At 40.8% G+C, this 14,999-nt stretch overlaps 1 protein-coding gene across 2 annotated transcripts in view; it reads left to right on the plus strand.

Annotated features, from left to right (window-relative positions):
* Positions 1 to 14,999, plus strand: part of LOC132191481 (DNA-directed RNA polymerase I subunit 1) — a 34,350-nt gene that overhangs the window by 8,765 nt on the left and 10,586 nt on the right. For both annotated transcript variants that reach the window (XM_059606514.1, XM_059606515.1), the window contains exons 9-14: positions 9,772 to 10,038; positions 11,666 to 11,754; positions 11,905 to 12,052; positions 12,161 to 12,379; positions 12,631 to 12,975; positions 13,117 to 13,261. In XM_059606514.1, the coding sequence (XP_059462497.1) occupies positions 9,772 to 10,038; positions 11,666 to 11,754; positions 11,905 to 12,052; positions 12,161 to 12,379; positions 12,631 to 12,975; positions 13,117 to 13,261 (1,213 nt within the window). The remainder of the gene's footprint in view (positions 1 to 9,771; positions 10,039 to 11,665; positions 11,755 to 11,904; positions 12,053 to 12,160; positions 12,380 to 12,630; positions 12,976 to 13,116; positions 13,262 to 14,999) is intronic.

Consider the following 14,999-nt stretch of genomic DNA (forward strand, 5'->3'; position numbering starts at 1 on the left):
GCGAGTGAAGGAAACATTCCACTGAACAGAGCCATTTAAGCATTCCCTATTGTCTGCAATAGACGCATCCTTCTTGGTGGCTATGTTGAAAAGTCCAGGAAAAGCCTCCTTAAGAGACATATCTCCGCACCAAATATCCTCCCAGAACCTGATATTGGACCCAAGACTAGGGATAAATCTAATGTGGCTTTGGAACGACCTCCACCCCCTGCATATATACTTCCATAACCCAACCCCATGCGATCCTCTGGGAACCTTGGAGCACCAATCACCCCAAACCGCACCATACTTTGCCACCAAAATCTTCCTCCACCAAGCCTCCTTCTCCTGAGCAAATCTCCATAACCATTTTCCCAAAAGAGCTTGATTCATCAAACGCAAATTCCGAATGCCTAAACCTCCCTCAGAGATCGGAGAACATACCTTATTCCAACTAACCAGATGGAATTTAAACTCTTCATCAATCCCACCCCATAAGAAATCACGTTGAATCTTCTCAATGCGCTTCGCCACTGAGGCCGGAATAGGAAATAGAGACAGAAAGTAGGTAGGAAGATTGGATAAGGTACTCTTTATGAGAGTAATCCTCCCCCCCTTTGATAGATACAAGCGTTTCCAAGAGGCCAGCCTTCTAGCATATTTCTCCAACACGTCCTCCCAAATAGCCTTGACCTTAAACGAGGCTCCCAACGGGAGGCCCAAATACTTCAGGGGCGTAGAAGCTATACCACATCCCAAAATACCAGCCAGCCTGTCCACATTGTCCATACTACCCACAGGGACCATGACAGATTTAGCCAAGTTCACTTTTAACCCAGAGACAGCTTCAAAGCAGACAAGTAAGGCGCCAATGTTTCTTACTTGAGTAGGATCTGCCCCACAGAAAACCAAAGTGTCATCAGCAAAGAGAAGGTGAGAGACGATAATCCGATCCGTTTCTCTAGCTCCCACTAGAAACCCAGAAATGAGTCCCCTATGTAACGAGGCGTCGATCAACCTACTGAAAGCCTCTATGACCAAGACAAACAGGAAAGGAGAAAGAGGGTCACTGACGTAGCGGAAGACTAAGGTAACTAATCAAAAAGCAGCGTCTTTGATTCTGCAAGGAGAAGCGTCTTCGTCTTCTACCCAAAAAGATAAAAACAAGCCCGCAGGCTAAAAGAAGGATAAAACTCCGCAGAGTATTTGAGAGAGAATTCTCTGATTTTATAATAATTCAATTGATTGAGTTTTACATAATAGGCAAGCCTATTTATAGAAGAGAAATACTTGTAGAGAAAGTAAACCTACTTCTAGTAGAGAAAGTAAATCTAATCCTAGTAGAGAAAGTAAATCTAATCCTAGTAGGAAAGTAAACATAATCCTATAGTAGTAGTAAACCTAATCCTAATAAGGAAAGGAAATAAAGTCCTAATAAAATAAAATAAAATCCTAATATAAAATTGACAATCAGCGGGAATCGTGGCAATCTTTCCTTTTGTACTTCCATTGTTTGAGAATAGCTAAAATTCTGATCAAGCGGCGCTGCTCCAATATTATTTTTGATATTTTCTTTATTTTCGTTTTTACCGAAAATAAAGATAAATATCGTCCTACATCAGACACCCCCACTTGAAAAAAACTCGTCCTCGAGTTTTCTTTGGGACATGGCACATGTGGCTCCTCTGAAGAAAAGTACTTGGAGAAATCTATATAGATAGAATCAAGACATGATTTTTCCTTTTCGTCTACTTCCACCAAAATTCCTCCAACGATTTCTTCTTGGGTATCATCTTCAACTTCATTGTTTTCTTCAAAAGAATCGTCAATTTTTGTGATGATCGTGATGAGTTGCACCTGTGGTGTAGGTTGCATCTGTGGTAGAGGAAGTTGCACTTGTGGTGGAGAAGGTTGCATCTGTGGTGGAGAAGGTTGCACTTGTGGTGGAGGAGGTTGTAACTGTGGTAGAGGAAGTTGCACTTGTGGTGGAGGAGGCGGTAGCTGTTCCTCCATTGATGTAGTTGTTGGAATCAATGATGGTGGCTGCACATATGTTTTCTCTGATGGCAACTCCACTTCTTCAACCAACTTAACATCTTCCACAACTTCTTCACCATAATTAAAATTCTCTTCATAGGCGAAGGGCCTATTTGGAGAGTTATGAAGATGATTATGGACATGACGAAAGTGGCTTACGTCATCCTCACGGAATCGGTCAACATACGGATACCGAACGGGTTCCCTTCGGATCCCATAGTCATCTGGTGGTAGGAACCGGGCATTGAGTAACCGCTTCATCTTAGGCCAAGATGTCACGGGTCTTTTTCCTTCCCTGGATCGAGAGAGCTTCAACCATTCCCACCAAGCGGATGCTCCACCTTTGAGCTTATAAGCCACCAACTTCACCTTCTTTTCTTCCGGAATACACATGTACTCAAAGAATCTTTCTACCTCCATTATCCAGTCAAGGTAATCTTCAATGTGAAGATAACCATCGAATGAAGGGAGATCGTTATTCATCCGGTACTCCCGAGTGTCTCTATGATTCCAATGGGCACGCATCTGCCTGCGTTCAAACGACTCCCACAATTGGCGCACCTCCTGTTGCATCATCTGCGCTGTCTGCTTGAGCTCTTGGAATTCGGTTCTCCAAGGAGCCTCTGATCGCTTGATGTATCGCTGGTAGTCGGATCTCGAAACAACATCCCTCTCACGAACGGCGTCGTTATAGAAGTTGTTGTTGTAGTATAAGTTGGCCATCGAATCCGGATAATGCCGGCTCGGATACCCCATGAATTTGGCTTTCGAAAGAGCCCCTCCCCTACAAGCGGCGTTGTTGGAGAAGTTTGTCACCGTTGCGCTGATTGGCCATGATCAGGATAAAGCCTGCTCTGATACCAACTGACGTAGCGGAAGACTAAGGTAACTAATCAAAGAGCAGCGTCTTTGATTCTGCAAGGAGAAGCGTCTTCGTCTTCTACCCAAAAGATAAAACAAGCCCGCAGGCTAAGAAAAAATAAAACTCCGCAGAGTATTTGAGAGAGAATTCTCTGATTTGATTATAATTCAATTGATTGAGTTTTACATAATAGGCAAGCCTATTTATAGAAGAGAAATACTTGTAGAGAAAGTAAACCTACTTCTAGTAGAGAAAGTAAATCTAATCCTAGTAGAGAAAGTAAATCTAATCCTAGTAGGAAAGTAAACATAATCCTATAGTAGTAGTAAACCTAATCCTAATAAGGAAAGGAAATAAAGTCCTAATAAAATAAAATAAAATCCTAATATAAAATTGACAATCAGCGGGAATCGTGGCAATCTTTCCTTTTGTACTTCCATTGTTTGAGAATAGCTAAAATTCTGATCAAGCGGCGCTGCTCCAATATTATTTTTGATATTTTCTTTATTTTCGTTTTTACCGAAAATAAAGATAAATATCGTCCTACATCAGTCACCTTGCCTCACGCCACGTGAACTATCAAAGAAACCGGATGAAGAACCATTAATCAAAACCGAGAATCTCACGTACGAGATGCAATGCTCGATCCAGGAGCACCATTTCTCTCCAAAACCACACCTTCTCAGTAAGTAGAGAAGGAACTTCCAATTCATATGATCATAGGCTTTTTCCATATCCAATTTGCATAATAAGCCGGGCTCCCCTGATCTAATACGACTATCCAGACATTCATTGGCGATGAGAACTGAGTCCAAGATTTGCCTGCCTTTTACAAAAGGATTCTGGGGTTTAGAGATTACCCTGTTCATCACTCTCTTCATTCTATTGGCAAGGACCTTGGCTATAATCTTGTATGTCCCTCCCACAAGGCTAATCGGACGAAAATCCTTAATGTCAGTAGCTCCATGAGACTTCGGGATGAGAGAGATGAACGTGGCATTAAGACTATTCTCAAACCTACCTCGATCATGGAACTCCGCAAAGACCGCCATAATGTCCCCCTTGAGTACATCCCAACAATCCTGAAAGAACGCCATAGAAAAACCGTCCGGACCTGGTGCCTTGTCCCTATCCATTCCCTTCACCACCTCCCAAACCTCCCTTTCCTCGAAAGGAGCTTCCAAACTAGTGGCCTCTCCAGCATCCAACATGTCAAACTCAAGATCATCTAACCTCGGTCTCCAAGAGAGACTCTCTTTGAAAAGAGACTCGTAAAAATGAGTGACATGATTACTAATAACCTCTTGATCTGAAGTGGTGGAACCTTCTACAATCAACGACTCAATGGTGTTATGTCTTCTATTCGCATTAGCAATCCGATTGAAAAATTTCGTACAATTATCTCCCTCTTTCAACCACCGGACCCTTGATTTTTGCCTTCAACTAATTTCCTCTTGTAAGAGAAGGGACTCCAACTCTCTGGCTAACGACCTCTTCCGCTCAATATCTTCAGGGGACAAACCTCTCTCTTCCTCCATCCTATCAAGAGCCTTTAAATCATCCATACGAGCCTTGATGTGCCCTCCCACATTGCCAAATTCATGGTTATTCCATCTCTTAATATCCTCCTTGAGAGCTCGTATCTTTTTCGCCAAGATAAAACTCGGTGTGCCAAGAAAGTGATAAGACTCCCACCAACTCCGCACTTTGTCCACAAAACCCTCAACTTTAAGCCACATATTTTCAAACTTGAATGGTCTCTTACCTCCCAAGAAACAATTACAATCAAGAACAATAGGAGCATGATCCGAACAAATACGGAGCAACCTCTTTTGTCGAACACCCGGGTAGTGAACTTCCCAGCCTGGGGAAACAAGGAATCTATCTAGCCGAGACCAAGAGTGATTGTTAGACCAAGTAGAGACCCCCCCAGCTAATGGAAGGTCCATAAGACCCTGCTCCGAGATAAAATCTGCAAATTCCCTCATTGCGGACCGGGAATGAACGCCCCCCGACCTTTCACTAGGAAAGAGAGTTGCATTGAAGTCCCCACCAATACACCAAGGCATATCCCACCAACTCATAAGGCCCACCAACTCCTCCCAAAAATAATGTCTAACATTATCTCTGTTGGGACCATACACCCCCCCAAATGCCCAAACAAAACCGTCATCAACATTTCTGAAGGAGCAAGCCGCCACAAAACTGCCCAAAGCAACCTCAACCTTCGTGACTACCCTTCTATCCCACATAACCAGAATTCCACCCGAGGCCCCTCTTGACGGAACATAACACCACTCCGCATAAGTGCATCCCCACAAACTCCTCACAAAATTATTAGAGATAAGATCCACCTTAGTCTTCTGCAAACTTACTATATCCACCTTCCAACTTCTAAGGAGATTTCTAACCCTCAATCTTTTGCCCCTTTCATTTAAGCCCCTCACATTCCAGGAAAGAATTTTTGGCTTCATTGAGCAACTCGATGACCCCTCCCTTTATTTCTAGCCCTCAAATAACTTCCACTTTGCCCCTCATAATTAACAGAAAAGTTAAGGTTGTTGAGCTCTCGCTTACCTTTCTTTCCTGTATGTGTTTCCAAGGCCACTCCCTCTTCCACCGCCTCTCCCACTTCCTTGCCATCGCCCACAGAATCAGCCAAGATAATCCCAAAGACCTTCGAAAGCTTACTATCTTCTCCATCACAAGAGACACCCACAAGCTTGCTGAAATCAGTAACATACTCCACCGTAATCGGCTCCAGCTCCGCAAACGGAACCACCGCTAAGGATTCTGAATCAGTCACAGGGCTCTCCTCACATACACTTTCCAATGCCCCACTCAACCTCAAAGTGTGGGTCGATCCTGGTAGCTCCCACTTCTCAAGACCCGGTGGAATCTCCCCCTGCTTCTCAATCATCTTCTGCCCAGCACTTTCTCCTATCCCTGTATCCTTCTCCACCAACTCCTGTCCCATTCCCGGCAAGTCCCATTTCTCGAGCCCCGGTGAGAGCTCACCCCGAAGGTCAGACCTCTCCTTTCCAGGCACCTGCACCAGCTGCCCCGTCTTGGTTAAAACTAACTGCCCAGAGCCACCTCTCTCCGCTATAACCATCCCCCTCCCACACGTCGACATCTTCACCATCCCACGATCATCGGCAGTAGGCCCCGAAAAAACCCGCGGAGAAGAACTGGTCGAGACCTCCTTGCGAGCGCATGCCGGTAGGACTGTCGGCACTTTACCCAAAATGCCCAGAACTGGGTCGCTCCGTCGCGCCGGCGATGAAGAAAGTTCCACAGAACCGCTCGCCGGAGAAGACCCATCGATTGTATCAGTTCCTCGATATCCTTCCCTTGCCGACACCAACTTCCACGGTTCCTTGACTGTCGGCAACTCCTTCACCGGCGCCTCTGCCGGCGGCACATGAGTGACCGGCACACCTTGATGCGACAAGGTCGACTGAGTGCGAGTCTCCGTCAAGGATGACGAAGCACCCGAGAGCCCTGTGTTGCTGGACTTTACTGTCTTCCTTCGGTAAGTATTAAGCAACTTACTGGGCCCAAAGCCCACAACTGGGGCCTTGTCCTTTTGGCCTACCGGGAACTTAGAAATGGCCTTGGGCTGGGCCACCATAAGGGTCTCCACAGTACTGGTTCTAGAAGGCCCAAAGGATCTGGCCTCACAACTGCATGGGGATCGGGAGATAAAATCAATTCCTTCGAGGCAGATCCTTATCTCGTCCTGTAACTTCAGCAGGGATTTCTTCAGCTTTTCCTTACCTCCCGCAGACACGCAATCTGAACAGCACGCACCTGAAAAATCTGCTTCGGACACTTTCTCCTCGGAACTTGAAGATTTCCTCTGCGCTACCTCGATCCTGCCTACACTGTTCAGAACAGTCTTCTCCACCGGACCTACCACCGGAAGAGACTTCAGAACCACCGGACGAACTTCAGCTTCCTTAGCATGGCATTCTGCAGAAAAACTTGACCCCAACATCTTACCATTCTCAGCAGAAGCACCCAACAACCATTTGGGAACTCTTGCAATCGGTTCAGCGAAGGACCCAAACAGTTCCTCTTCCTGGTTCGACGTTGACATCAACACCTCTGAAAAGCTTCGTCTTTGTTTCCCTGCCATTGCCTTTCTTGCAACCCCAACAAATGGCTGGACAAAATCTACAGCGATCCGAATCTCTGACTGGAACCGGTACCAGCCCTTCCTATTCCATCCTTCAGGCACGAAAATTCTCCCTCGTCTATCTCTGCCATCATACTCCTCTAATACCAGGAAGCTCCCGTGCCTGTTGAAACATTTCTGGACTATAACGCGTGGAAAACTCCGAATGGACTCATCCCTGAAAACCCTTGAATCCTCAACGACCAACAGCTCATCAAAAATCTTCAATAGCCATTCTGCTTCTTTCCAGTCCAATCGTATCGATCTCAACTTACCTCTGCATCGCTCTTGTAGCTTCAAAACCGTATCTCCATCCTTCACTATCATGGCAAACTCCTCAGATTCTACAGACCAATCTCTCGACAACCCCATCCCGTTTTCTAGGATAATTTCTATCTCAGTTTTGTGTTAACTGAACTATCAGGTTGCAAAAGAATTGTGGAGTGCATTTTTTAATTGTTTGGTATTGCTTGGGTAATGTCTGGAAGGGTGAGCTAGTTGTTGATAAGTTGGAGGGGACAATTGGAAAACTGTAATGCTTTGAAAAAATGGAGGTTGGCTTGTTCTTTTTTATACTTTAGGGTTCTCTTATATATTTCCCGTGTATTAGTGTTGCACCCCTATGCACTTTGAATGAATTTAGATTACTTATATATATATATATATATATATATATATATATATATATATATATAATTTAGTTATCTGTTTGATCTATTATTTGTTATCTGTAGAAATGAATTAACCTGCACTTGGTTATGAAGCATATTGCTTGCATCTTGATTGCAATAAATTTGCCAATCATGACCATTCATGTATGTTGGTCCTACTTGTGATCCATGTAGGTCAATAATATTGACCCTCGTACATTGGATGGTTTGAGTTTTGGCATTGAAGTATTGTATGGAAAAGATTGCTTGTGAATAATGTCCCCTTGGATTATAACTACATAGTTGGCTGTATACCTAGATAGTGAGTGTAGGTGTGGACACTCTTAGTCCGGTATGCTCAATGTAGCACAAAGGAATATTTGTAGGAGAGAATAAGAGAGGAAATTTTCTTCTCTATATGCTTTTTGTGTTGGCCTGTTGCTTGCTTTATTCAATCTGTAGGATCATGTAGGTGTCTTTTCTACAAGATGTACTTTATTCAAAATGTCAGGGAGGCGCACTAGTCCTGATGGGAGCAATAATTCTTTTTCATTGATTTTGTATTTGGATACTGGTTGTTGGTAAGATTCAGGACAAATTCTGATAGTAATTATTAGCTTTCTGTGTATTTTCTTCCATTTAACACCTATTATTCCTGATGGCTTGTAACTGTCTTCCATGTTGGACTTCTTTCAGCCAGTGTTGCACTCATATTTTTTATCCTCAACTGTCTTGATTTTCTCTTGTTTACTAGAAATATTTTTTTTAGATAAGTAATAAACCAATCTCATTCAAAGCGTAAGGAGATCCTAATTACACGTGAGGTATACAAAAAAAGGAACCACCTAACTAGCAAGGGCAAAATGAACAAGGAAGTCACTATAACTAAGCGACAAAGGAGACACATACACTGTTGCCCATAGATACAAATTTCATAGAACAAAGATAAAATTTCCTCTAGTGTTCTCTCTCTGTCCTCAAAAAATCTATTGTTCTTTCTTTTCATACACTAAAAAAGGCACGTAGGCAGAATTTTTCACACCGCAGCACTTCTAGGCCTGCTAAAGGACCACCAACAGTTGAAGAAGTCTAAAACACGTATAGACAACTCAGAACATCCCAAAACGACTGAAAAAAGCACTCCAAATGTCGGATGCCACATTGCAATGGAGAAGAAGGTGATCCATAGACTCTCCATCTCTCTTGCACATACAACATCTATCCATCACGATGATATGCCGCCGACCACGCAAAGAATGCCCTCTCGAAGGAGCTTGAGTCCGCCATACACTCTTCTAGGGGAAGTGGCTACTGGCAGGAGAAGCCAAACACATGCAAAATTTCAGTGGGTCTATTCTATTATTGATGCTAGATATTCAAATGTATTCTTTTTCCTAGACTCACAACCTACCTATACACACACATGTAGAAGACAAAACTGGACTGGTTTGTTTGTTTGTTTTTCTGATGGATGTGCAACCCCAGATGGGTGGTTGGCAAATAATTTATTTTGGACCTTTACTGTGCAAAAAGGTGGACAATGTTGCCTTTGTTTTGGGTTTTTGGGGTTAGGACTCCGTGTTCGTTTTGGGTTGCTTTATGGGTTTTGGGTTTTTCTTTGCTTTTCTTGCTTTTGTTTTTTATTGGTGTTTTTGTGTACACTTCCGGTGTACTTAGGGGTGCCTCACGCTTTTATCTTTATTTTTTATTTTTATATACTTTTGATTACGTATGAATAAAAAAGGTGGACAATCGGAAATTTAGAATTTTAAATTCTTTGCAAATTACTTGAGTCTTTGAGGTGCGACCTAGTGAATGGCCTTTTGTTTGTTCGTTTGCTATATGTTGTAAAATAACGACATTGAGATGAATCCTTTTTTTTTTTGTTGAAATTATTCTTTTTGATTATTACTTGGAAAATTTTGTATGTATGGAACTACATGTATCTATGATATTTTCTAATTACATATTCTGTGCCTTAGGTGCAGGGAAATGTTGTTTGTATAAAGATGCCTTGATTTTGAGTTCCCCATGTTTCGTTTTTGCTGTTGTTATTTCTGCAGAGGGTGACTCCTTGGAATGTTGAGAAGTTGAGGAAGGCTGTCATCAATGGTCCCGATATCCATCCTGGAGCTACACACTACATTGATAAGCTAATACCGGCAGGCCAAAGCCAAAAAGAGCGTGATCGCCGCACATCAATATCAAGAAAAGTACCATCCTCTCAAGGTCTTCTCACGCAACATGGGAAAGGCTGCGATTATGAATTTGAAGGCAAATTTGTACGTCGCCACTTGCAAGATGGGGATATTGTTCTTGTAAACAGACAGGTACTGGTTGATTAGACTTCACATATATAATTTCTTATGCATATCCGTATGTGATGAGAGGTGCAAGCTTCTTACTTTCTTGGCTGACATTATCAAAATTATCGGAATGTGAGGAGGGGCACTAAAGTGCTGCAAACATGTGCTGAAAGGGCTTATGATGTTCATCTGTTACCTTCTACATGGTTGTTAAGTGCGATCCGGATTGTAGAATCCTACTATCTTACGACACCAGAAGTGCCATCTGATCTGGAGTGCATGGAAACTCATTGGTTGGTGGGTTTGGGGTGGGATCTAGAGTTGGGTCATGGATTGGGCTGGATTGCAATCCTATCCATACAAAATTTTCCTGCTTTGTGGGCTTTCTTTCTTTGCGCTACTTAAAAGTTTGGGGTGTTTTTGTCCGACTTGAAAAATCTGGTGTTTGTAATAAAAAATATGCCCTTGGGTAAAAAATCCAACCAACCCACCCCAAACAAAACTAAAGCCCACGGTTTCTTTACAAAACAAATACCCCGCTCCCAAATTGAATCGACATTTGTTCACAATCAGCCCAGGTTTCCTCCTTCGTTCTCTTCTCTTATCTCTCTTCACTATCTTCTGTTCTCTTTCTTTTTTTCTTTTTTATCTCTTTCTTCCAACTAGCAAAACTTTTTTCTATTTTCTCAACTACCCCATCCCAAATAACTTTTAAGAGTGCCAATTTCTTCGTGTTTTCTACTCCACTTGTCATGTCCCAGCCCATTATTCCACTTTTCATGTCCTATCTATGTTAAGCTGCCCTTTCAGGGTCGCGGAAAGTACTGCAATACAATGCACTATGTTAGTGTTTTTTCTTTGTTATTATAAGAGTTTATTCGGGAAAAACAATGAGAAACAGGAGTAGGAGAAAACCAACAGTCAAGGTAACTCTTAACACAAGGCAGGATCACAACTCCTATCTTATCCAAAGAGCCACAAGAATCATTTGAACTAGATTGCAATGGTGATTTTTGTATTTAATGCTATAAAGTATCTTGGTAAATTTAGCTTGAAATGCTACATCAAAAAAGCAAAAAAAAAAACTAATGCAGTCATCCACATCATAGCATTTACTGAGAGAAGGATGAGCGCCCCAAAGACTCTGAAGCCTAGGAATTGAGTTTTGGACAAATATCAGCTATAAAATTCGTTTTTCTAAAGATATTTTTAACTTGAGAAAAAAAATAATCAGCTTATAGGTATATTTTCTTTAGAAGACATCGAAGTCTCCAAGTAATCACTTTCGGCTTATTCAGAAGCCTTAGAACCAGTAGCCGTTATAACAGCATCTTTCTCTCCTTTTGCTAGTTGTAGCCCTACATTGATAGCTTCTAACCCATGACACAACTGGAAACTACTGAAGAAGCCATAACATATTTCAATTTGATATGCATGGAATGCTTCTAAACCAACCTCAGGATTAAGCTATGACATGCCTCTTAACCACTTACCAAGAAACCATTTCTAATTTAGTTGGCTAAACTATTCTGTTTCAAATTATTTTTTGGAGTTTTTATGTCTGATCTGAATTGTATCTTATCACTGGATTTTTCATTTTTTTTTTTTTTATAATTGGTGGGAGAGTTTGACTAATAAATTTTCATTGCAGCCAACTCTTCACAAGCCCAGTATAATGGCACATGTAGTTCGTGTGTTAAAAGGGGAAAAAACAATTCGTATGCACTATGCAAACTGCAGGTACCATGCAGTTTACTTTTTTTAGTATTATTATTTTCTTTTGTGCATATATGTTATGCATGTACTTGTATCAATTTTACGTCTTCTTTTTATGATTGACTATTGAGGTTTTCCTTCCAAGCATGTGTTGATTAATGGTTTTGATTCCAGTACATATAATGCTGATTTTGATGGTGATGAAATGAATGTACATTTCCCTCAAGATGAAATTTCTCGTTCTGAAGCTTACAACATTGTAAATGCAAATAATCAATATGTCAAGCCCACAAGTGGTGAGCCCATTAGATCCTTGATTCAGGTATCATTTATTATATTTTATAATCTTTAGTATTGAGATGCTTTTTCTCCTTATAATATTATAATGTCTCTTATCCATTATTTATTTATTTTTTCTAATATTTTGCAGGATCATATCATTAGCGCTGTGCTTCTTACGAAGAAGGATACTTTTTTTAATCGTGATCAGTTCAACCAGCTTCTTTATTGTGCTGGCCTCTCCGCATCTAGTCCAGTTCCTTTTTTTGGAAAATTTGGCCAGAAAGTTTGCATATTAAACTCTGAAGATGAGATGAAACCCCTTCTGCCAGCAATATGGAAACCAGAGCCTCTTTGGACTGGGAAACAGGTTAGCATTGGTTAAATCTAGAAACTAATTCTGTATTTCAGTCTTATTGTCAAGACCAGTTCAAAGCATAAAATAGATGATTTCTTTTCCTGACTGTGTTTGAAGCATGACTATATTTAATGTTTTTGGACCTCTGAATGTGAACTTAACAAATCTGTTCCATTGTATGGTTTGTCAAACAAAAAAGTTGGTGGCATATTGTAGATGATTTCATGCTCTAACTATATTTTTGTTGAATTTTCCCTTTCTAGGTCATTAGCGCCTTGCTAAATCATATTACCAAAGGTCTCCCGCCATTTTCTGTTGAAAAAGATGCAAAACTCCCTCGTGATTTTTTCAAGAGTAGAAGTGATGAAGATGAACTGGACAAAGAGAAACTAAGGGGACGGAGAAAGGTTGATGAAGATGCTTCAAAGAGAAAGGAGCCTGATGAAGATAAATTGTTGATATATAAGAATGACTTGGTGCGTGGTGTGATTGACAAGGCCCAGTTTGGTGAATATGGTTTGGTTCATATGGTGCATGAGCTCTATGGCTCAAATACTGCAGGCATCCTGCTTTCTGCGTTGAGTCGTTTATTGACGAACTTTTTGCAGGTCAGCCAGCTTTGATTGTAAATTTGCAAATTAACTGTTAATCCTTTTTCAAGAATTCTTTTCTCAACTTTGGACAAATAATTAGACTTGCAATATGCCATATAATGCTTAAAATGCCCTGGATGGATCTTTTTGATTCAGATGCATGCGGCCACATGTGGAGTAGACGATCTTTTGCTGATGTCGAAAAAAGACTATGAGAGGGAAAAAAATCTTCAAGATTGTGAGAAAGTTGGTGAAGATGTTCATCTTTTGTTTGTTAATGGCAAGGGTGGTGATGAAATAGGTATGTTATTGTTCGTGTAGAAATCTCTACATCAACCTCTTGTTTCCTGTGCCAGTGTGATAATATTTTGATCAATGTGGTCGAGAACTATGAAAATTGAAATAGTTTTAGGTCAATATGTTAACTCTTGGATGTTAAAAGGTGTCAATGTTGTGGATGATGGTTGGTGACACAGATTTTCAATGCTCTTCTTCTTCTTGCTTGCTCCTCGGTGCCTATGGTTCAATAGGGTATTGACAGGTATATATTTTGACTGAAGCAATCAAGTGCAGGAGCACCAAAACTAGAACTTTACTGTTCTTTCGTAAAATGATTGGTATGAAAAGACATATAAGCGGTAATAAATGATGGTTTGGAAATGATGATGCTAGAGCTAGCATATTTACATGTCTGTGAATGCCTGTTTCTGTTCCCTCCCATCTTTTATTTTCTCTGCGTTGACTTGTAGACCTAAACCTGGATTTTCCTTCTCATGGTCATATAATGCTCATAATGCTGCTTATGTCGTATAAAAAGTCATGTTTTTTTTTTTGCTGTCTGAAGTGCAGAGATAATGGACATAGTATTTTTGAGGATGATGCTTTAGGCTTCTTGTGGCTTTTAGTGATTTAAAAGAGTGTTTATGATAAGCTGATTTCACAATCAGTAGGTGAGAAAGATGCATTGAGGTAATGGTTTACTGAAAAATCTTGAAGGGCTTGAAAACTACCTCTATTTGGAACCCGTTATTACTTACAATCTCAATTAGAAGGCTTCTTGTTTGAGAAACGTTGAAGGTCTAAACATCCTTTGGATGGAGATGTGGTTTTCAAAATATTCTAAAGCCTTCAAACCTACATTACATGTTTCTTTCTGAGGTTCTTTTTATAAACTTCGTGTTTTTATTTCTGAATCAGACTGCAGCTCTACTGCTGCAGTTTACCCTCCTGTCAGTTAGAGGCAAGTTGGAGCTGTGGGCATTATACTAGAATGGTTTAGGGGGCAGCAGGAATAAAATTCTTCCTTCTCCTAGGTGAACCGGTGTTGGAATATTTGAAAGACCTGTTTGTCCTTTGCATATTTGAAAGACCTGTTTGTTCTTTTGCTTGTCTATTTTCCCCCTTTCTTTTTCTATTATTAAATGAAAAAACTGTACCTAGCCATGCAATTACTAAGCACATTTGAGGCTGTCTTTTATCAAAGCTCCTTCAATTGAAACATCATTTGGTCTCTGTTAAATCACTACTTGTCCCAAAACGCTTAAGCTGATAGGTAGAGATGAATTTAATCATTTAATTTATATTTTAACACTCTACCTCACTTGTGGGCTCAAACTCTCTCTTAATATGTGAGACCCAACATGTGGAATATTTAATTGAAATGGAGATGTGAATGACAGAGATAGGGTTCGAATTCAGGACCTCTAGTTTGATACCATGTTAAATCACCACTTATCCCAAACCGCGTAAGTTGATATGAAGAGATGAATTCAATAACTTAATTTATATTCTAACAGTCTCTCCATGACCAAGACATATAATGGTCTCCATCCATATGAATTACTTCTTTTGATCCCTTAATTCCATTAATCATAAATGGCTGTAGCCCACATTTGGCTGGATATATCAAGAATTAATGTGGTTTATGCATTTCTTCATATATTTGGTTTATGCATGTTGTACGTGAACCTCTCCAAAACAAATTGAAATAATTGTCATTTTTCTTGCGGGAAACATTCTTAACATTTGGTTCTAATTTT

The sequence above is a fragment of the Corylus avellana genome, chromosome ca9 (assembly GCF_901000735.1).
Source record: "Corylus avellana chromosome ca9, CavTom2PMs-1.0".
NCBI classification, from domain to species: domain Eukaryota; kingdom Viridiplantae; phylum Streptophyta; class Magnoliopsida; order Fagales; family Betulaceae; genus Corylus; species Corylus avellana.